This window comes from Aythya fuligula, chromosome 12, assembly GCF_009819795.1.
Source record: "Aythya fuligula isolate bAytFul2 chromosome 12, bAytFul2.pri, whole genome shotgun sequence".
In the NCBI taxonomy this organism is placed as follows: domain Eukaryota; kingdom Metazoa; phylum Chordata; class Aves; order Anseriformes; family Anatidae; genus Aythya; species Aythya fuligula.
The window spans coordinates 8,556,820-8,579,439 of record NC_045570.1 but is presented as its reverse complement, the minus strand read 5'-3'; the positions used below and the strand labels follow the sequence as shown (position 1 = coordinate 8,579,439).

At 63.8% G+C, this 22,620-nt stretch overlaps 2 protein-coding genes across 3 annotated transcripts in view; both read right to left on the bottom strand.

Annotated features, from left to right (window-relative positions):
• Positions 1-98: 98 nt before the first annotated feature.
• BCAR1 (BCAR1 scaffold protein, Cas family member) lies at positions 99-6,600 on the bottom strand. 2 transcript variants are annotated; one of them, XM_032195821.1, is made up of 7 exons: positions 6,547-6,600; positions 4,815-5,528; positions 3,622-3,783; positions 3,351-3,455; positions 1,965-3,107; positions 1,614-1,703; positions 99-1,308 (listed from the first exon to the last, which is right to left on the bottom strand). In XM_032195821.1, exons 1-7 carry the CDS (start codon positions 6,556-6,558, stop codon positions 793-795), a joined length of 2,742 nt encoding a protein of 913 aa, XP_032051712.1. In that variant the 5' UTR covers positions 6,559-6,600; the 3' UTR covers positions 99-792. The 2 variants fall into 2 exon arrangements, with proteins under 2 accessions (XP_032051712.1, XP_032051713.1); XM_032195822.1 differs by having other exon boundaries at positions 3,634-3,783.
• A 4,304-nt stretch (positions 6,601-10,904) lies between these two features.
• CFDP1 (craniofacial development protein 1) overlaps positions 10,905-22,620 on the bottom strand; it is a 49,597-nt gene continuing 37,881 nt past the window's right edge. Inside the window, exons 6-7 of the mRNA XM_032195866.1 lie at positions 14,523-14,681; positions 10,905-11,598 (exon numbers count right to left, since the gene is read on the bottom strand). Of these exons, the coding sequence (XP_032051757.1) occupies positions 11,508-11,598; positions 14,523-14,681 (250 nt within the window). The 3' untranslated portion in view covers positions 10,905-11,507. The remainder of the gene's footprint in view (positions 11,599-14,522; positions 14,682-22,620) is intronic.

Below are 22,620 nucleotides of genomic sequence, written 5' to 3'. Positions count from 1 at the left end.
GCTCACCCCCGTCCCCATTTTGGGACACGTGGGCGACGGCAACTTCCACTGCATCCTCGTCTTGCACCCCCAGGACACAGACACCCAGGCACCGCGGGTGTTTCTAGGTAAATCTTTATGCTGCTGTGGGACCGGGGGGGGGGCTGAGTTGGGGTGGGGGCTGCGACTCCGTGGCTCCGGGAACCGTCGGAAGCTTCCCCAGTGTTCAGAAGGCACCAATGTCAGTTTGCGTTTCGGTTACAGCTGGTAGGGCAGCAAAACCCGAGACAGGAAAATGCAAAGGCTCGAGCCCCTCCCGCCCCCAGCCCACCCGTCGCCCCTTCTCCAGCCATTCAGGACCCTATTTACACCCCCAGCCGGGTGCTGGTGCGCAGGGCACGGCCCGACATCTCCCTCACGCTGCTCCCCGGCCTGGGCCGTCTCCACCGCAACGGGCGATTGCCACACCGCTACAGGTGCTGGCTGACGTGCCCCGATGGAGACCACGGCCACAGCATCGCCCCAAAGCGCCCTGCACAGCCCCCTCTGCCAGCCCCATCTCGAGTCAAGCAAAGGGCTGAGGGCAGCAGCGAGGGACCGGGCACGAAGCCGCCTCCCGGCACCACGGGCATGGCTCTGACACCAATCTCAAGAGGAAGAGGAGGAAGGGGGATGATGGCCACGGCCCCTCGGCCCTGGATGAGCGGATCCCCGGGCCCCCAGTGCGTGGTAGTGTCTATGTACAGGTCCATTTCCATCGGGCAGGGGGCTCGTGTTGAGGGGACGGCGTGAGGGAGCAGCAGCCCGGGGCCATCACATGGCCGCCAGCTGGCCCAGCACCATCCTGAACTGCTGCGTGCTGTTGGCGAGGTCCTTGACGCGCTCCACCATGTCCTTAGAGGCCGCGGGAGAGGGGTAGTGGAGCGCGGCCGCCTTGGTGGTGACCACGATCTCCTTGAGCATCTCGCAGAGGAGGTTGCTGTAGTGCGTCACCTTGTGTCGGACGTCCTGGGCCTTGGCCTGGCGGGACAGCGTGTCGCCGATGAAGACGAGCTTGTGGGCGCTGAGGATGATGAACTTGCTGTGGGCCACGAAGATCTTGGGGGGCTGGTTGGTGCTGACGGCGGTGAAGAAGGCGTCGACGGCGTTGGTGAGCGTGGTGAGGTTGGCCTCGCACTGCTCCAGGTAGAAGAGGAGGAGCTGGCGGTCGGCGGCACACAGCACCCCGCCGCCCCGCGCCGGGCCGTAGTGCTGGGGGGGGCTCCAGTTGGACAGGTCGTTGTCGATGGGGCGCGTCACCTCCTGCTCCAGCCGCTCAAACTGCTTCAGCTGCGGAGAGGACGGGCGTGAGGACGGGGCAGGGCGGCCACCGAGCCCCGCGGTGACGGCTGTGCCCCAGGGGGACGCTGCCACATGGATGGTGACAGCCCCAGGAAGAGGATGGCCACGCCAGGCTCCTCGCTGGCATCAGACAGGCCAGATGCTGCCACACAGAGCCGTGGGAGAGGCTCACTGTCCCCACTCGAGGCTGTGGGGACAAGGGGAGCAGGACCAAACCCCGTTGCCCTCCCCATAGGAGGGTCCCCGGTGAGCCGTGCCCAGAGGTGCCTGCCTGCCCGTCCCGTTCCCGTTACCTGCTGGTGCTCCAGCTGGTCCTTGCTCTGCCGGATGATGTTGCCTTTCTCCAGCAGCTCCTTCTGGGTCTTCTCAAACTCCTCCTTGCCCTGAAGGGGAGGAAGGAGCATGAGAATGGGGCAAACTGCCGGCCTCACCAGGAACGAGCCCCCCACCCGGCACTGGGATGCCCCCAGTTCCCACAGCAGGAGGGTGAAAATAAGACCGGGGTGGCTGTGCACGGCCAGAATTGCCACCACAGCCACAGAAGGGCTACCCCAGACCCCACACCAACACGTTGTGAGCCAAAATCCCCCTGTGGGTGGCACCACACCGCCTCGCACCACCAGGTGCCCCCTTCCCGTGCCCACCTGGAGGTGGACGTAGTCGTAATCCTCCATCCAGCCGCTCTCGTTGTTCTCGTAGGGGCCGTCGGGCGACTCCTGCGCCAGCAGCTTGGGCGGGGAGGGCAGGGGCCGCGACTGGATGCTGCTGGCCTTGTCGGAGGGGTGCGCGGGCCCGTGCCCGTTGCCCTCCGGCGCCTGCTTTGTCCGTTTGAAGAGGAGGGAGGCATTGCCGTGCAGGAAGGAGGCCAGCTGCTTGGTATCGTCGGGCACGCCGCGCGAGTACATGACGAAGAGCTCCAGGTCGTCCGTGCCCGGCTTGCCACCCACCAAAGCGTTCGGAGCCCAGTGGCACGCGTCCAGCGCCTGGCTGTGCCTCCCCAGGGCCTGGTACACCTCCTCCATCTTCTGCAGCTGCTTGCTGAGCTTGGCGTAGAGGGAGCGGTCCGAGGCCTGGGCGGCGTTGCCCACCGCCCCCCGGGCGAACTCCAGCAGGTCCCGGAGGGCCGCCTGGACGCCCTCCGCCGCCCCGCGGATGCTGGCAGCGTTGGCCTCCATGTGCTCAGCGCTGCGCCAGTTGGCGCTGATGAAGGACATGAGGTAGGAGACGGCGCCGCCGATGCCGTGCTGGAGCTTGGCCAGCATCTCCATGGCAGCGTCCAAGTCCAGGGAGAACTCCTTGCCGGCCCCTTTGGCCGGCTCCTTCACAGGCACCACGTCCAGCGAGGAGGTGGAGATGTTGCTGCGGGTGCTGCCCGTGCTGGAGGCCGACAGCCGCTTGCCGTCAGCCGCCTTGGCCTCGCGGTCCACCTGCGGCGGCACGTCGTAGATGTACTCGCCCTCCGTGTCCACCGAGCCCTTGCTGGGGGCGTGCAGGTCCCGGGGCACATCGTACACCTCCTGGGAGGGGAAGGCCGACAGCTTCTTGAGGCTGGGGGGCACGTCGTAGATCTCGTGGGAGAGCGAGGGCTCGGGGGCGCATTTCCCGGCCGCTGGCGGCACGTCGTAGACGTCCTCAGGCAGGTAGGGCTCCTGCTGCGTGAGGACGAGGGGGTGGCGGGTCGGGTCGAAAGCTTTCTGCTTGGCGAAGGCGGGGGGCACGTCGTAGGTCTCCTCCCGCACGGGGCCATCGGGCACGTCCTTGCTGACAGAGGGCGGCACGTCGTAGACCTGCAAGGGCACCAACGGGCACCGTCGGCTGCGCTCGGGCGTGTGCGTGCCGGCAGCGCCGCGCGCGTGGGAGGGAGGCAGAGCCCGGCACTCGCCCGAGGGTCTCACTGCGCCCTGCTGCACGTAGGCACCGGCTCCGGGCGTGCCAGCAGCACGGGGAAGGATGGGTGCACGACACAGCCCCGCGGCACCCCCGGCCTCGCGCGTCCCCTTCGGTGCCAAAGCTTTCCCCGCAGCACTTACGGTTTGGTGCAGGTTCTTCTCCACGCTGGGGGGCACGTCGTAGATTTCTTGCCCCGGGTCCTGCCCGTTGGGACCCTTGACTGCCATCGGGGGGGTGTCGTAGACCTGCAGTGGGACAGAACGGTGTGTGAGGAACGCCCAGTTCCTCCCTGGGGAGGACAGAGGCAGCCCCAAAGCCCACCCAGCCGGGGATCCCCGGGTGTGATTTCCCCGCGTTGTACCGGAGCGTCTCCTCCAGCTCCTGCCCCGCCACCCCCACGAGGAGACCCACCTCCTGGCTGACCTGGCTGGGGAGCCCGCCGCGGACGGGCGGCACGTCGTAGATCTCCTGGGAGCCCGAGGAGTGGAGGTGGCGGGGAAAATCGTATTCATCCTGCTCCCCCTTGGGCGAGTCGTAGACGTACACCTGCCCCACGCGGCTGGGCAGCAGGACCTAGGAGAGGGAGAAAGGGCCGAGTTTGGAGCGTCCCCTTGCTCCTGCATCCCCCACCCTCCATAATCCCGAGCCCGTTTGGGTGCTGGGTGAGGAGCTCGGCGGAGCCCATCCGGCACTGGGTGCCCACGGGAGGGCGCTCCCCGGCCAGGCGTGCCGCTGTCACCACCAGGCTCTGCGGTGACGCCGGGGGGACGGAGATGAGATCACCAGTTATTTATAGCAGCGAGCCTCGGCTAGAGACAAAGCCCAGCCGGCACGGCCGCGGTGTGCAAATGGCAACGGTGACCCGGAGATTAATTTGGGCACCGAGCCGCGGGCCGGGATCTGCCAACGCCCGGAGGGTTCGGTGCCCGCTGCGCCACCGTGTCGCGGTGGCACCACGGTCTTCCTGGCACGAAGCGGCCAGGGGAGCTTTCAGGATGCCCCACGCAACGGGGTGAGAAGCCAGTGCCCTGTCCGTGAGTCACAGGGCTTGGCAGCCCTGCTACGCCGGCTGAGTCAGGGCTGCCTTCCTGGAAACCACGCTCCGGCACGGCCGAAAGTGCCTCGCTGCCCTCCCCGGGAGAAGGAGCGTCCTGGCACGGCCGCGAGGCGCTGGCACCGGGTGTTCCCAGGAGGGAGGACACATCTCGGCAGCACCGCAGGTACCGCGGGTACCTCCCCGCGCTGGATGCGGCACCGGGAGGGGCTTCGCCAAGCAGCGCTTTGGTCATCCCACCATCTCCGTGGACGTGCCCTAAATAATGCCCACACCAAGGGGCCAGCAGGACCCGCGAGCCGTGCCAGGAACCCACACCAAGCAGGGCATCCCAGCCCCAGTGAGCACCCCCGGTGTACCCACTCCTGTCACCGGCACAGGGAACGATGCCCACGCTTCCACAAGGTCCAAGAGATGGCACCGGGCAGATAAACCTGACCATGGGGCCCAGCAGCCCTGGTGTCCACCAGCCACCACAGAGCACAGTGCAAACAGACCCCAAACAACCCCCAGCCCCCACCCACGGCAGCATCCAGACCCCCAATCCTACCTTTCCCGAGGGTTTGTGCCCTTCCCAGCTCCTGCTGTCCAAAGACGGGGGCACCTGGTAGATGTCTTGAGCCTGGCCCACCGAGGGAGGCACCTGGTATATATCCTGGGGGGGGCTGGCAGAGCCCACGGGGTACGCGTCCGCCGCTTGGCTCAGGGACGGGGGCACCTGGTAGATCTCCTGCCCGGGGCTGGGGAAGGCGTGGGGCGGCGTCTGCTTCGGGTAGGCGGGCGGCTGCTTAGCCGGGGCCGGGGGAAACTGTCCGGTGGGCGCCGAGCCCGGGTAGAGGCCCTGCTGTCCCTTGCTGGGGACCGGCATCAGGTAGACGTTGTCCCCTTGGGGCGCGTAGGCAGGGTGCATGGGGGTGTACTGCGAGGCGGGCGACAGCGGGACATAGCCCCCTTGGTGGTGGTAAGGCAGGGCGGGCTGCGGCACCGGGGGCTGCGGCGCTGCCTGTCCTTGCCCCGTGCCGGCCGCTTGCTGCTGCTGCTGCTGCTGCTGCTGCTGCTGCTGCTGCTTCTTGTCGTACATGCCCACCAGGATCTTGAGGCGGTTCCCCGGCACGATGCCCTGCCGGCCGTGGAGGGAGCAGAGCCACCAGCCGTCCAGCCCCTGCGTGTTGCGCTCCAGCACCGTCATGATGTCGCCCTTGCGGAAGGAGAGCTCGTCCGGGGACTCGGCCACATTGTCGTACAGCGCCTTGGCCAGCACGTTCTGCAAGACAGCCCCGCGCCGGGGGGGTGAGCCGGCACTGCCGCCAGCCGAGGAGGGCAGGTCGGGAGTCATCCCGGGATCTCAAAGCCTCCCTGGCTCCTCCACCGCCTCTCCTGCACCCCCACCCTTGGGTGCTTGGCACCCGAGCACCCAATGCGCAGCGGGGACCCAACCCCAAGGCTCTCCCGCGTCCCCCCTCGTCCGCTCGCCCTCCTCCAGCCGCCGCTTCCTCCCCACTCCAGTTCAACCCATCCTTCCCGGAGGTGGTGCTAGGAAGGGGCCGAACCCTTTCGCGTCCTGGTTTCGGGGACCTCCTCTGCCTTTCCCTCCCCTTCCCGCCGGGGAGGAAGTGCCAGGGCCGTGACTCAGCCAGGGCCGGAGAATTCCCCACCGGCTGCCGAGCGAGTGGAGGGCACGCGAGCACCGCAACCCCCCGGGACGTGCACCCGGGGCTTGTCCCTTGTTGGGACCCGGTGGCCGTGGTGCTGGCCGGCCCCATGGCAGATGTTGGGGGTGCCACGAGCGTGGCGCGGGCGCACCTGCGGAGCTGGTGGCATGGCTCGGGGGCTCCTTGCCACGGCCTCCTCGGGGAAAAGCGAGGCTGAGGACAGAGCAGGGGGCTTCTTGGCCACCGGCACGCAGTGTTGAGCCCGCTTAGGGCTACGGGAACCGGGGCACGGGGTGGGGAGAGCCACCGCAGCCAGCCCCGTGGCACCGCCGCCTGCCCGCACCCCGTCCGAGGCTGTGCCCAAGAGCGAGGCCGCCCCATCTCCTGGGGCACCCCCGGGACGTGTCCCCGGGGGGATCAAGCACCAGCTCCACCACCGCCATCCCCTCCCCACGGGGACCGAGCAACCCCCTCCGGTGCCCCAAAATCCCCCCCCACCACCCAAACCGCGCAACCGTGGACAGGGCCGGGGGGGCTGCGCCGTGCCCCCACTCCCCCCCCCCCCACCTCCCCAGCGCCCCAAACCCAGCAGGGGCAGGGGGAGAAGGGCCGTGCTGCCCCCGCTCTCACCAGGTAGTTCATCTTCCCCGCTCCCCGCGGCGCTGCGGCGGCACAAAGCGGCGGGGACGGGGCCGGCGGCGCGGCCCGAGCGCGGAGCAGCGGCGGCGGCGGCCGCCCGGAGCCGGGACCGGGGCCGGGGCCGGGGCCGGGGCCGGGGCCGAAGCCGAGGCCGGGGCCGGGGCCGGGGCCGGGGCCGGGGCCTGTGTGCGGAGGGCGGGCGGGCGGCGCTGCGGCGGTGGTGGCGGCGGCGGCCCCGCCGGAGGGATCATTCCAGCGCCCTGCCAGCAGCGGCCCCGCCGGCCCCGCTCCGCCCATGGGCTGCGCCCGCACCGGCGGGAGGCGGCGCTCGGGCGGGAGGGAGCGAGAAGGGGAGCGGCAGCCAAGGGGGACCGGGAACGGGGTCGCCGCTTGGGGTTGGGGCTCCCCCGGTGGGGTTTGGGTGCCCTCCTTGGGTTTTGGACGCCCCCGTTGCGTTTGGGCTCCCCCGTTGCGTTTGGGCTCCTCGTTGGGGTTTGGTCGCCCCCCTTGGGTTTTGGACGCCCCCATAGGGTTTTGGGCTCCCCATTGGGTTTTGGGTGCCCTCAATGGGTTTTGGACACCCCTGTTTTGTTTGGGCTCCCTGTTGGGTTTTGGACACCCCCTTGGGTTTTGGGCTCCCCCATTGGGTTTGGTTTTTGGGGTCAGGCTGTGAGGGGCCAGCTCGAGGCGCATGGAGCGTGTGTTGGCCGCTGTTGGCTTCTCCCACCCGCGTCCCGTCCCGAGGCCATCCCAGCTGGAGGCCTCGGCGCGATAACCCCGCTGAAGGCAGTGGCGGGGGCTGCGGTCGAGCCCGCAGACCACAGCCGGAGGTCGGCAGCTTCCTCCCAGTAGGGCTGGCAGCTCGCAGCGCTCGGCATCCCCAGGCAGCGTCTCCCTGAAGCCGAGCCTGCCTGTGGAAAGCACCGAGGGGTGGTGAGCGCCCTGCCCTGCCGGGATGCTCGGTGTCACCCTCGGGGACACGCTGCCCGGCCCGCAGTGGCCCCATCCCAGCCAGTGCCCGGAGCAGGATGCTCGCGGCGCAGCACGGGCGCTTAAAAGCAAGCAAGAATTTTTAATTTCCCCTCCCTGTGGCAATGCTGTGATCAAAGCGGGCCCGTGCCGGTGTTTGATCCCGGCCATTTTTGTTGCTTCGGAGCCAAAATCGCTGCTCGCATCTGAGGAGCGCCCCGAGCTGGCAAAGGCTCCTGCAAGCCCCGTGCCTCCACCGGGGAAGCACCCGGGGGGCCACAGGCACGGGCAGGTTCCCTTCTGCTTCTCCCACCTCAAAGAAAATGAAATGCTAAAAGGAAAGTTGAAAAATGCAGAGTTCTGGGGGCCCTGGGGTTGCGCGGAGCTGCTGCAGCTCATCCCGCGCTGCCGGCGGTGGGTTTTGGCAAGGGGCAGAGCTGCACCAGCACCGTGCCTGGCCTGGGGGGGTATTTAACCTCCCCCCGCCCCGCTCAGCACCCCAAATCCATGTCCTGCAGCTGGGGGACGTCGGCCCCAAACGGAGCGACCGGGGGCACGTGGCTTTGGTGCAGCCCACCCCGGCAGGCACCTGAACACAGGGCCGGGCATTTCGGGAGGGGGGATGCTGCGTCGCCCCAGTGACAGTTGCTATGGAAAAAGCTCAGCGGTGAAATTTCCAACATTTTCATGTGGCCGTCGTCATTTCTGGGAGTCCCCCGCATCCAGAGGGGCAGGCAGAGCGGCTCCATGCGGAGCAAGCTGCCGCGGTGCCCGCAGGGTCTTCCTGCTTTTCCCTCTGCGTCCTGGCTTGGGAAGGCGTTGGAAGACCCCAAATCTTGGTGTCACCTGCATGGGGCCAAGAAGAGCAGGGCCAGGCCAGGGGGATGTTTTGGTGAGCTCAGCCTCTACCCAAGCCGGGGCACGGCTCCAGGGGACCAGGACATTGGGGAAAGGTGGCACTGGGATGCTCATGGGGCTCGTGGAGCCGTCCCCAGCGGGACCAGAGGCATTTGGTTGCCTGCACGCAGCTCCGTCCTTCGGAAAGCTGCCTCCTGGAGCAGCAATAGGATTACACGGGACTGAGTCTCCTAGCAATGAACGGATAAATAAATCCTATAAGGCAGTAGGGGATTTATTAGACTTCAATATTGGGGAAATAATGAGGGCATTTCTCTTGGCTTGTAATATCACGGGACCCAACAGGATCACAACAAGGGTTTATCCCCGTGCCTTTCCGTGGCGTTGGGCAGGTTTTCAGCCGCGGGGACGAGAGGCAGAGCCCTTTTCATGAGGTTAAACCCAGCCCTGCTCCTTCCCAACAGGGCTGAGACCCCAGGATGGCATTGGGTACCAAAACGGCAGAGCTGGCAGCCTTTCCCGTGGGGGGGGGGAGAAAAGCCATTTTCCTATTCCTCTGCAGCCCGCGGTGGCGATGCGGAGCCGGGATGGACCCCGTAACAGGGCGCTGGGGCAGGCGCACACAATCGCTGCCTTGTTCGGGGCCGAGAGCACAAGGGGCCCGTTCAGGCGGCCGGGGCTGGGGGCCGGGCAGCGCTGGTTGCCCCCCGTGCCCAAACGCAGGGCCCGGCCCACGGAGGATGCAGCGGCCGCGCGGAAATTCAGCAGGAGCGTGGGCTGGGGGGCTCCGGGCTCCGCTCGGGGCCGTGCACCGGGGCCGGCCCCTTTGTGGGAAGGCGGGCGATGGAAATAGCAAGCGGAATGGTTTTGTGTTGGCTTTTTGTTGTTTTTTTTTTTTTTTTTCTTCTCTTCCTAAGCAGCCGAGCTGTGTTTTCTGGAGCCCTGTAAATCACTCCTCGTCTTCAGGAAAGAGAGGCGAGGAATACATGACCCAAGCGAGGAAAAACGCAGGACGCTCGGGAGTGCTGGCAGAGGAAACCAGAAATGAGCCCTGGGCTGGAGCTGCCTCCTCCAAACTGTCCCCGGGGAGCAGAGGGGCTGGGACAGCCGGCACCTGGGCAGGGACAGCGCGAGGACAGCTTGGGGACGGCTCGGGGATAGATCGGGGATGGGCCATGGAGGCAGCGGCACGCGGAGACCCAGCCCGGCGCAGCGGGGAGCCGTCAGCCCGCTGGCTTCCAGCAGGTCAGGTTGCTTCCAAGATCTCAAAAACATCCACGTTGGCTCAGCCGAAGGGAAGCGAGCAGAGAAAACGGGAGCGTTATGGGGCTGGCAGGAACCAGGGAGCCCCGGGGTTCCCAAATCACCAGCGTGCCAATGGGGGGGACTGGTGTCAGCCCCCATCGGTGCCGGGGAGCCTGCAGGGAGCTGTCTGGGGGCAGGCGGTGGGATGGGGAGGATTTCTGCTCAACCTGGGAGTTTACACACCTGCCTGCCATGGGACCGGGCTGGGCTAGGTGCCTTTGGTCTTCTTTAGGGGCTCCAAAGTCCCCCTGCTCCATGCCCATGCAATATCCCCTGCGGCCATAAGGCTCACTGGCGCAAGGGCCAGCTCCTGCCTGGCTGTCCATGCTGCAGGGAGGCTGCTCCGGGCCCCCAAAATGCTCACGGCCATCGTGGCTGCTGCTCCTGGGACACAAATTGTCCTGCAGCACCATCAGGGGGGGATCCCCATGGGGATTTGGGGCACCCTGAGTGTGTCCCAGTCTCACCGTCCCCTCGCAAAGCTCCCTCCTGCTGTTACCATGACCAGTTTGGAGATGCGAGCGTTTCCCAGCCCCTTTGTTTTGTTTTTCTCAAATCTCAGGCTCAGTGGAAGCAGCTCGGTAACAGCTCACCCTGCGTGTAACACGGCGCCAAGGGCTGCGGCTCCCCCGAGCACGTGGTGTTTTGTTCCCGTCCATCCCTCCCCGCGTCCCCGGCGCGAGGGCTGACTCAGCAGCCGCCACGTGAGCCCTGAGCCGAGCCCAGGCTCGGAGCCGCGGCACGGGGCCAAGTGCACCAGCGGCGAGGCCGGGGCTGGTGCCGTGCTCTGCCTGGCGCAGGGACAGCACGGGAGGAGGCCGGGGCTGCCCCTGCCCAGGGAAAGGCTGCGAGGATGAGCACGGCCCCGGCCCGGGGAGCTGCTGGCCGCAGGAGGGATGGCCGAGGTGACGGCACTTGCTGGCCTCCAGCTCCTCACCCCACGCCCAAGTTCTGCCCTCCCAGGGAGCTTTCCCCGTGGATATCGCTGCCTTCAGCGGGTTTCCTTGCTCCTGCAGCACTGCCACGGCCGGGCTGTGCTGGCCCCAGTTGTGGATTTGATCCCAGAGCCCCGAGCCTCCTGCCCAGAGCCATGGCTGCGACCACGAGGCTGCTACGGAGGCAGGCAGCGAGCAGGGCCGCAGTTGCACACCCATAACCATGACCCTGACTTTCTTTGCCTGCTGCAAACCGAGCCAGGCTGCGAGCACACGAGAGCATCGGGATGGAATACTTTATTCACGTGAACAGATCCTGGCCCGTCCTGCCTGCTGCAGCTGCTCCCATCTCCTCGACGGAGCGAACAAGGGAGGATTTCTTCCTCGGCTTGCTTAAAAAGCCCCAGCACCATCAGACCCCACAGACAAGTACAGACAGTTTGGCTTTGTCTGGGCGAGAGCGCAGAGGGGCAGGGAAGGCTGCGGGGCTGGCAGAGCGGGGAGAAGGGCTGCAGCCCCGAATCCCAGGGCTCGCACACACACGGCAGCCACGAAGCCTTTCCTGCAGCTCCTCTCTCACCACAAACGTCGGCCAAGCCGCAACCTGGCTTTATCCTCCTGCCCCTGGCTCCAGCAGCGTCCCAGGGGTGGCAAAGGATTGGTGCCACGGGGTCGCTTCTGTCACCTGCCGGGCGATTGACCCCTCGAAGCGCCCCCTGCCCACTGACAAAGACCCTCCCCAAACATTACAGTAAAAGGAAAAACCTGCCGGGACCTACAGGCTTGGGTAGAGAACGGTTCCCGTGCCCCGTGGTCAGGCGGGGGCCGGCAGCCCCCCAGCTGGGGCACGGAAGCCAGCGGGACCCCACAGCCGTCCCTGGCCCCTCAGGGCTTCATCCTGCTCAGCCTGATGTCGCGCTCGATCTCGAACTGCCTGTGATCCACGCGCTCCAGGAACGCTTTCCTCTCGATGTACCTGCGGGGAAGAGAGAGGGAGAGATGCTGTAAGCAGCGCCCGCAGCCTGGCACCGAGGGGACCCCAGGGGACGGGCAGAAAAGGATGCTGAAAGGGCTCCGTGGCTGGAGAGGTGCCCCCACCACCACCTCGGGACTCACAGCAGTATGGGGTGAAGGGTCCGGGGGTGAAGCCCAGGGGTACCCCATGCTCCTGGGCTCTTTTTGTGACGGAGAAATGACCTTCACAGCCAACCTGAAGGTTTGGTGCAGCTCCTCAGCAGGAGAGAGCTCTGATGCTGCCCCTGGCCTCCAGGTGATCCTGTAAAGCGTCCCCCAAACCCACTGATAGCAGCACAGCCACGTGCAAGCAGGTAACAGGCTCGGGAAGCATTAGGGCCACGAAGAGCATCACCCAGCAAGCCTGCTGCAGCTGAGAGCAGCCCCAAACTCGCCTCGCCCTCGCAGCCAGGCACCTAAACGCCGCAGGGAGGGAAGCGAGCACGCCTGCGCCCCCGCCAAGCACCTTGCCGCTCATTAATGCTGCGCAGCCGAATTTGAATGCACTTTGCTGCAAACCCTTGCCACGGCTAGCCCGGGGCTGTGCTGCTAATTAACCTACAGAGGGAGCGAAATTGCAATTCAGAACGGGGGCTGTAATTGAATCATCACAATTGTTTTGCATTTGTTCCACAGCGGCGAGCGCTGGGCTGTCACGACAAGGTCATTACGCCTGGCACCGGGCACGGCACGAGCTGCTGCCTCTGGCTTCTCCCCGCCGGCCACCGCAGCGCTGGCGCTGGTGGCACCAAGCCCCTGCCTGAGCCAAGAGCCAGAGGAGAGCTCAGCATCACCACAGCCCGTGGTTAATTAATCCAAATGCGCCGCAGAGGCTGATTGTCCCCGCTTCGGTCCCCAGCAGCATCTCCTCCTGCTCTGTGCTGACAGAAGTGGGTCAGCCCGGCGCTGCCAGCCTGTGGTGCCTGGCTCGGTGTGACGGGGACAGCGTGCTGGCCTCGGGGGGGCTCTTCCTGGCCACCTGCCCCTGGCAGGGCGAGGAGACCGTGCGTTGAGACCTCCGCCCCGCGCTGGCTCAGGAAAGGCAGGCAGGGGAGTGTCGCTTCCCGTTGTCCCCGCGAGCGCGGAGGTGACCCGTGCCTGGGGACAAGAGAGGCCAGGGGAAGGAAATCGGGGGGGTCCCGTTGTACACGACAATGTCACGGGGCTTCAGGGGGCAGTTTTCCCCCCCCTCCTCAGCTCAGCACCCACCACAAGCATGGCAAGTGAGGGCCAAACCCCCCCGGCCCTTCGCTTCTCCCAGCCCCATCGAGGAGGCAGCCTCGTGGATGGCCCCGCAGCGCCCCGGGGCAGCGACACGGCTCACAGAGCAGGAGCACCTGGAGCAGGGACAGCAGCCTGGGGGTGTTTTCTGTCCCCTGCCAGGCTCCATCCATCCCCCGTTGGGTCCTGCCTGCGCCCAGAGCGGGGTGCTCCCCTGCCGGGGCTGCCCTACAAAGGTGGCCCAGTTTGGAGGCTGCTTTGCAGTCCCAGCTAGGGAAGACATCGCAGAGGCAGATCAGCAGCACAGGCCAGCTGCCTCCCCTCCTGGCTTCGGTCCTTCCTTGGAAAACCAGGGATCCGACACAAGGATCCTGCTGCAGGGGAAGAAGAGATTCGGGCCGGGTGATATGAGGGGTGGGAAGGCAGAGAGAGGGCAGGGTTGAAAGGTGACTAACCACTCCTTGCGGTTTTGATAGATGTGTAAATGATTGCCCCGCTGAAGGGCGAGCAGAGGCGTCCCAGCCTGCCTTAAAGGAGCAGAGGGAGCTCCGGGAGGGACAGCAGGCTGCTGGAGGAGGGCCTGAGAGCAGCAGGTGCCCTGCCCGCACCACCTGCCCCGCCAGCACCTCCGAGCAGGAGCGCAGCGAGCTGTCCTGCTCACGTGTGGGGGGTAGAGAAACAGCACCAAATGTTCACACAGGCCCCCAGGCCTGCTCGGAGAGCTGGCTCCAGATTGTGAAAGGCACTCTGGGGGAGAAGCAGCGCGTTCCTGCAGCGGGACGGAGACAGTCGGGCTCTTTGTGGTGGCTCTGCCCTGAGCAGCCAAGGGCCAGAGCCAGGATCACGCTTGGCAGCGTGGGCAGGGCAGATCCAAGGGCAAAGGGGCACTGTGGGAGGGTGCGGGACCAAACTGAGTGATAAAGCACCTCTCTGAAACACAAAATCAGGTCCGGTGGAATGCAGAAGCTCTGAGATTTTCCTGCAGACAGACTGGAAGAAGAGCTCATAATCCAAATCCATTTTATGAGCCGCCCGCTACGGCGCTTACATTTTCCCAGAGCTTAGCAAAGCGCCTGCGGTGTGCGCGCCGCTTGTGATCGCGTTATCCTTCCCTGCAGCACGTTATTAGCTTTCTGGTTTATTTACAGCAGCGCCATTTACTTTTACGACCCTTCCATTAGCTTCGTCGGGGTGAACATTGCTCAGCGCCCCGGCTTTGCGCACGCCTTTACGCAGGAGGACGGCGCGCAGCCGCAGCCGCAGCATGTCATTTGCAGAAGAGAACAAAAAAAAAACCCCATACCTCCCAACCTGAGGCTTTTTTTTTTTTAAATAAAAAACAAAAAAGCAGGGCAAAGGTAGCTGTGTTTCCTCCCGGGAGCGCTGCACTAGGCTGGTTCACGCCGCATGGGTCCCGCTAGCAGGAGATAAAGCACAGCCAGGCTCTGCGTCAGCCGGGCTTCGAGTCACGAGGCTGTGAGCAAAGCGAGAGGTGTGCCCACACCTGCTGCAGGCTTCACCCGACCTCCTGCAGTGCCTAAAGCAGCTGTAGGTATCCCTAGAATGGATTCCCAAGAAACCCCGTGGGTTTCCTAGACTCTGCAGCACGCGATGGGGTTCCTGCATCCATAGGGAAACGCTGGGCTGGGATTAAACCCCTCTTACCCGTCCTTCCCTCGGTTATGGATCGCCAGCTCCTCCACGATGCCTTCCTCCTCCTTGAAGTTCTCCCAGTCCAGCTTAGACTTCTCCAGCGTGCTCATCTTCTGCTTTTTGGAGCCGATCTTCCCCAGGAGGCTGCTCATGCCGCTCGGCCTCTTCACCCTGAGGGAGAGGAGGAGGCGAACGTTACCTAAATGCGGGGACACAACAATTAATGGTGGAGCTGAGAAACGTCACGGGGGAGAGGTGGCCTCGGTGAGGCGAGCCACGGCCACCGAGCAGATGGCCACCAGCTCCAGGCAGCAAGGTCATGCTCCCTGCGGATCCTGCCCGCTGCCTGGGAGCGGCGGAGTTCATGACACGCATGCTTTTTGGTGAAAGGGCTTTTTCATGTGTCTCCTGAAGAGAACAGAGAGCTTTCAGGCCAAGGGAGATCATTAAACCATCCCGTTTGACCCCTCGCACGCACCAGGCCAAGCCGTCGCACCGAGCACCTCGGTGCTTAGCCCAGCTCTTTGTCCTCGGGTCGAGGCGCCGGCTGCTGGCCGGGATCCAGCCTCAGTGCGTCACCAGCGCTGAGAGCACGTCGAGGAATTAACCATTTCCTCAGTACTTTCTGAGCGAGCTTCATCTCACCCAGCTCCAGCTTCTGGGCACTGCATTTATCCGAAACCCCAAAGCCCCTCGGTGCCCAGGCAGCCCCCACAGCGCAGTGAAGGTGCACCTGCATTTTCTTGAACTTCTCATTAGACAGAGGGGGCTCTTTATGCCCCTCACTGTGATGCATTTTGCCCCAGCCCCTCTATCATTTCTAGGGATTTGTCCCCCTGCTTAATCACAGAAGGGTTGGAAGGACCTCAAAACCCACCTTCGCCTTTCACCTCCTTCTTCTTAGAAGCCCCAAATCCCACCCCCGCGTGCCAGGGCCCCCGAATCTCAGCTTTCAGCTGGGAAAGGCACACAGAGGGACTCGGGGTCAGCGGGTCGCCGCCCGGGGAAGACAATTCTCAAAGCTCGGAACCAGCAAAACAAACTCGCCTTAACCCCTTCCCCAAGCGGGCCGCGGAGAGGGGGGCAAACAGCATCCCGTGGAACTCCTTGTTTGCACACATTCCAGAGATAACTCTGCGTCTGCGAGGCCCTTGCCTCTGCGAAAAGCCGGGGAGGAAATGATTCTCGTTCCAGGGAGCCGGGGGAATGCGGGGAGGGGGCCCCAGGAGGGCGGCCAGGTGAGCGGCAGCCTGCTCGCCGTCGGAGCTCTCCAGGCCAGCCGGCCTCGGGATGGCCTCCAGAGCTGCTGTCGGGTCCTTAGCGGGGTTTGTGCTTCCGTCATTCGCGAGGCTCCGAAGAAAAATAATTGCAGGGTTTGTATGGAATGAAATCAAAGAAAGTGGCATCTTTGTAAGGCTCGGCCAGGAGATTGGCGGCGTGAGAACGCCCGGCTGTGGTCACCTGGGGTTGCAGCTTCCCAGTGTAGGTGGATTTTGGGTACAAGTCCCCAAATTAAGGGCATCTGGACAAGCTCTGTATCTGCGGGACAGAGGAGTGGACGTGTCCTAGGGCCTGGCCCTCTTATTTCTTCCAGCCCTAGGGCAACATGCCATGCAGGCAGGACGATCTTCTGTCCTTTATCCACCTCATCGAGATGTCCGCACCGTGATCATGCAATAAAATCTTCATCCTCGCTCGCCCCTCAGCCCTCCCTGACTTTGCAGGACACGACGGCTCCGAGGGTCCTTATCTGAGGTCGCAACGGGGAGAAAAATGCTGCAGGGCACCCCTGGAACCGTGCATGAGAGACAAACAGGGCTGCAGGTGAGCCTTGCACAACCGCCCAGCCTCCCATCAGATGAGTGCGCAGGTTGCGAGGGAGGGGGAGGAGAGGAGATAGGGCAAACGAGAAGGCGAAACCAAACAAAATATTGGGCAAGAAGCGTGCCCCGTGGCATTCCCTGCTGCCTGGGAGGCGGTGTTGTGCTGAGCGGGGTCACCGTGCCGCCCGGGGCCAGGAGCGGCAGACACGGGGGATGTTTGAGGAGAATCCGAAGGATGGAGGAGAAAATTCTGCCGGGCTGGCTCCAAGCAGGGTCAGTGATCCAGGCTGATAATTAGTGCGGTGTTGAGCACAGGGCATGGGATGGCTGAGGTTGGAGGGGACCTCAGCCTCGACGAGGACCTCAAAGGAAGCACGGGAGGCACCACAGCGTGCGCGGCAGCCAGGGCGTGATGCGGGAGCTGCTGGGTAGCCTCGGGTTTTAGCTTGAAGATGTCCTGAGACAGAGCCAGAGCAGCGCGACCTCTGATCCCACTCACAGATCACTGCGAGGGTGAGGAACCGCAGGCTGCTGTCCCTGGATGCCTCTGGGTGGGTGGGAACCTTCCAGCTGCTTGGTGGCTGCACTGCAGACCCTACAAAAGCACCTGGGAGCCACGGCAGGGTTTCTGCAGGGTGTTTGAGGCACAGGGCGACGAGCAGGCTCCGAGGCGAGCTCCCACACGCCGAGGCCGATGCCTTTTCTGCCGCTCCTCGGGCTGTCAGCGGGGAAGAGCCGAGCTGGGACCGAGGCCAAGCGGGCAGGCTGGGCTGCAGCACGCTGCCCTGTATGGCCTGGGACACGCTGCAGGCTGCTGCCTTCCCCAAACCACCACGAGGATAACCACGAGCGAGGGGAACCCGAGGGAAGGTGGCTCCCGGCCGTGGAAGCAGAGGCAGCGCCTCCAGGCTGGAGGAAGGTCGCTCTGCACAGATCTTGGCTCCCGGGGGAATCCCTGGCATAAACCAACAACGTCTGCACATACATCCATTGGCAACGCTGCTCCACGCCTCCTCTTGGCTGAAGAGCTTGGGAATATCCCTTAAAAGACACAGCTCACCCTATAACTGAGGCTGCACAGCCCGGGGTATGAATACAGACCTCCAGCATCAGCTCCCTAAAGCGCACAGCCACCAGCGGCCCCTTCCAGGCAAGGCAACCCGTGGAAAAAGGGCAGCCTTGTCCTCGAGCTGGGCAAATCCGTGTCCCCAAACGCTGCTGGTGCGGGGTGTCAGCCCCGTGCCGGGCTGTGCCACCTGGCTCTGCTCCTCCCGCTGTGCTCGGGGCTGCCGCTGGCTCCTGGCTGTGCCGAGCCTTTCATCGCCCTGCGCAAACCCGCAGCCAACCTGGGGGTGGGAATTCCTCGGCCTGTGCCAAAACGAAGTAAATGAGAGACATTAAAGTCCAATTAAAAACTTGCTTGGCCTTAAATGCCTCATCTGTTTAAAAGGCAAGGAAAGGGGCCTGATTAATTGCATTCAGTGCCAACAAGAGGAGTTATTACCCTTTTTTTGTACTCATTAAGGGTATCTGCCGTGGCATCTTTAATCACCAAGGCATTTAAAAGAGAGAAAGTAATTTGCTAAGACATAATGGATCCCAGGGATGAGAATCAGGACAACGGCCTATTTAGGACACAGAGCCACGCTCTGACTCTCCGCAATTAAAAAGCACGGCCCCAATCAGCCCCCGAGCCAGTGAGCTCTGCCTTGGCAGGGGGATTCCCTGTGCCTGTTGTGTGTCTTCAGGACAAGGACCGTGCCCAGCAGGGCCATATGAAGGGACAAGCAGCACGCAAAGGGCTCCTGTGCTGTCCCACTGCAGGTGACCACCACCCGTCCTCAAAAAGGAGGCTTCTTCCCATCTCAGCAGGAGCCTGCAGCCCGAACCCGAGCTCTGCGAATCGCTGTCTCATAATGTCAGTGGTGGCTGGAGACGTGCCTGCTTCCAAAGTGACAGAATTAATCACGGGTTTTCTGAAATAATCCCCAAGCAGCAGGAAAATAGGGCTACAAGGGGCCTGGCCGACAAAGGGAGATGTGTTCCTCTCCTGGCCACCCCAAGACGGGTGCTCGGAGAGGCTCCTGAAGCCAATCCCACAGGCGCTGGAGCTTTCAGGACTTCATCAGCCTCTCCCTTGTGTAAGCTTTCTTGTTATCTTCCTCGTAGCCACCCAGAACGGATCATTCCCTCGCTTTTTGCAGCAGCCTTTTATGTCTTTGAGCGCGTTCCGCCCCCCCCCTGCTCAGCCTGCCCTTTCCTAGACTAAACAACCCCAGCTCTTTCAAGCTTTCCTCATTCCTCGCGGCTTCCAGCCCGCTGACCGTGCTCGCTGCTCTCCCCACACTCCCTCCTTTTGGCCCACATCCTCCTGGAAACGCGGCGTCCAAACCGGGACGGTGCCGGCAGCAGCAGGAATGCTCCGCGCGCCTGGCGAAGCACGCGGCTCCTCCCCGGCCTCCTGTGACGTGAGCCTTTTTCACAGCCCTGTGACACCCGTGAGTCACCCCGGGGCTGATTCACTCGGATCCGTGTCTGCCTGGATGCTGCCAGGCCGTTCTTTCCTGCTCTGATGCGTGCAGAGGATGGCCGCGAGCCGAAGGCAGAGCTTTGTGCCGGTCCGTGCCGGTCCTCCGGTGGGCTCGTGCGTTTTGCAGAATCGTGGAGAAGATCTTCAGCATCCCCAAGGCCAACTTTCATCCCATTCTAAGCCACGTCCCTCAGTGCCACGTCCACATGGCCATGGGGACTCCACCGCTGACCCAGCAGCATGCTCCATGCACCAGCCTTTGGCACCACGCGTCTTGGACATCCCCGCGCGGCACCTTGAGGACTGACGCCTGGGAAGGACGTCCCAGGTCCTTCTTCTGTCTTTGTGCAACACCCCCGGAGAGCAGCCAGCAGCTGGCCAAGCTCCAGTTGGCCAAACCAGACCAAACCCATGGCCAGAAGGTGAGGCCAGCAGGGTCAGGTGGCAGGATGCACGGTGACACTGCAGCCCCCCTCACCCCATGGGTGCTCACAAGCTGGCCAAGGAGCCAGCAGCATCCCCAGCTCCTGCTCTCCCCTTTTTTGGGCTCTGAAGCCCTCCGCTGCTGTTTCTGCTGGCTCCTCGGGAGCAGGCAGACTGCAGACCCCGTGCTGCTGCTCCTCAGATGCTCCTCGTGGATAACAGCCTCTCTAGCAGGAGTGCTTCTGCCTGCTCTCCGTATTTTAGGAGGGACCCAATCCATACGAAGCCAACAGCGAGCACAAAATAGGCTGTGGCTGCAGCTCAGCCAACACCCTGCTTCTTGCCAAGGAGCATTTTTGGGAGACGGCGTGAGCCAACACCTAAGAGCACAGCCAGTGCTGGGCACGAACCACGTTTGTGAGCGAGATGGTTGTTTTTTCCCCCAAAAAATGAAGCACAGGCCCCCAGCCCCATTAGGCAGCGTGGCTAATTAACCTGTTCTGTCCACGAGGAGCTGGTGATGCCGCAGGTGAGCAGCCCGTTTGTTTGGGTGATGCTGATCCCACGGGGCATCCTGCACACCCTGCAGCTACGTGGTGGAGACGACAGCACCACAGAGCAGGCGGATCACCTTCTCTGCCCTCCTCACAGGTTTTTGCACCTCCTGGAGCGGAGACAATTTTGTGCCCAGCCCTCTGGTTCCCAGCAGAAGAACCCAACCCAAAGACGAGCTGTAACACCAAACATTTCCCTGCTGCCTCCCTCCTGTTGTGCAGTGCCCAACAGTGGCACCTTGAGCCAGGCAGCCCTGAAAGTGCCACGCTCACCGTCAAGTCTTGGCTTTCCAGAGCCTGTGGCCTTCTCAGCACGCTGCCCTCACCAAGGGCAAGGCCAAATCTCACAGCGAGCAGTCACCCACCTGCATTATAAGGGCTCCCGGCTGTCCCCACCTGGCCGAGCACCCGCCTGCCCTCCCCAACCCACAACCGGCGAGCGCTGCGCAGACATGGGGTCACCCCAACCGTGCTGACGTGGGGACGCAGGTGAGAACCGGCCCCTCGGCGGGGAGAGGAGCACAAAAGGGTTTGCAAACGCTCCCGTCTGCCCCTGCCCCGAGCTGCCGTGCAGCTGCATAGTTTCCTCAGCGGCAGGAAATGGTTCTCATACGAGCTAACCACAGCTGGGCAGCGCCGCGGCCAGTGAATGCCTCGGTTTGAACCAGGGGACGATTTTTGCCCGCTGCACCCGTCCTCCTGTCGGGTCCCCCAGCCATTTCCACGGGGAATGCCTGCAGGAGCCAGGCTGGCAGCCCCCGTACCAGCTCTGTGCCCTGCTCCCAGCCTCCCGCCCCGATGCAGGACTGGGAACGCTGGCAGGAGGAAGCTGGGCGCATGGCACGAGGGGCAGCGCGTGGCGTTTGCTCCCAAAGCTCCGGCTGGAGGGAGCAGGCTGCTGCAGGACGCCTGGTGCCAGCTTGCAGGGACATCCCCCGGGGAGGTGACACGGCTCTTCGTCCTCTCCAGACCCTAAAAGCACCCAGCTCTTCCCCTTTTCCTCGCCCTGTGGAACCGTACACCGAGGGCAGGGACAAGGGGGCGCCGTGCCCACCCAGCCTTTCCCTGAACAGGCAGCACCCCACAAGCACCCCGGAGGGGCAGGCAGGGGAGCAGGGGGTGGGTTCCCATCTGGGAGGCTCGGGGGGACATATCCGAGCCCCACGCAGCCCCTGGGGATCTCGCTGGCTCCGCCAGGGCCCCCGACCTGCCGGTCCCCTTATCGGCAGGAAAACCTCGTTAGGGAAGGGACCGCGGCTTCCTGCTGGGGCCCGGAGCCTTTGTGAAGGCGCTGCTGCCTCCAGGAGCCGGAGGAAGCCCCATATTTTCCTCGGGCCTGGCTGTCAACAACAGAGGGGGAGCTGGGGGCGCAGGGCAGCATTGGGGACGAGGCTGGGGTGGCACAAGGCCCCTCTGTGCCAGCAGAGCCTCGCAGGGTGGCATTGTGGAGCCGGGGCTGGCTCCCCTCCAGCACAGCACAGAGGCTGTTCCTCCAGCGGGCTCCCCTAACACACTGGCCACTTGGGAACACCGATGGGGTCAGGTCTGGGGACAGCAGAGACCCCGCAGACCCAGCAGCACACACCCCACTGCACCTTCTGCACGCCGACCAGCCCCTGGGCGAGCTCTCCACGTGCTTCGAGGTTCCTGCTCATGATGATGTGCAAAAACCTGGTGAAGCTGGGCTTGTGATAGCTGAGGGGGGGGAGAAAATACTGAGAATTATCATTAAAATCCTTCACGCTAGAAAAACACACAGGCATCACCCCAAACCCCGTGCTGTGCCCGTGTCTGGGCACCCCCAGACGCGTGCCTTGCCTTTCAGATGTTTGCAGCTCCCTCTGACCTCACCGGGTTGAGCTGAGACGTTTCAAATTAAAACAGCCCCGACCACAGCTCTGGGCTGGGACCAAGCACAGGCCATTTTTTATCTTAAAAGGCATTTGTTTGAGAACGCTCAGAGCCGCTGCAACCGGCGGCACTGAAATTAGCTCACCGTGGGACCTTAAAAAGGTCGACATCTCGCTCTGCGAAACGACGCGGCTTTGAATCGGAGACCAAGCCTTAAAAAAAAAAGCACGGTTAGGAAGAAATCGCTGGCAAGCAGAGGAGGAATTCTGCCTGCCTGCCTTGGGAGGCTCGCTGCCTTCTCCTTTGTCTGACAGCGGAGCTTTTGTTTGGGATTTCGGCGCTGAGCAGCCCCGAGCTACGCGGGGAATGTCTCCCTTCCGAGGAGCCCCCAGCCTGCTGCGGGGACTCCGCTTTAATCGGCGGAGGAAAAAACAAAAAAAAAAACAAAAACCTGTGCCCGAGCAGTGCTGCTAATGGAATTGTTCCAGCGCTAACGGGATTTCCAGTGAATGAGCGGGGATGGCAGAGCAGCTGGGGCGATTCCCAGGTCTCTTTAGGGTGGGAGGCGGCTCTGACAGCCCCACCAGCCTGAGAACACGGCCCCCAGCCCCCCCTGCCAGGCAGGAGCCCCTGGGTTCCCTGCTCAGCCCCTCGGCTTCCAGGCTTTGATGAAAACGAGGAGAGAAAGCCAGGAGAGGAGCGGGGAGGGTCCCCCTGCGCCCTCAGCGATTAATCCGCCAGCTTTAAGTCCCCGGGCAGAACAAACACGCCGCCTGCCACCGGCAAATGTTTGCCAAGCTCGGGGCAGGGGAAAGTTCCCAGGAAATTCAAGGGGGAGGTGAGCAAACGGCAGGGCTGGCACAGCCCCGGCGCTGTAATGAGTAACCAGCACGAGCCGCCCGGCGCAGCAGCTGCTTTGCTGTGTCGTG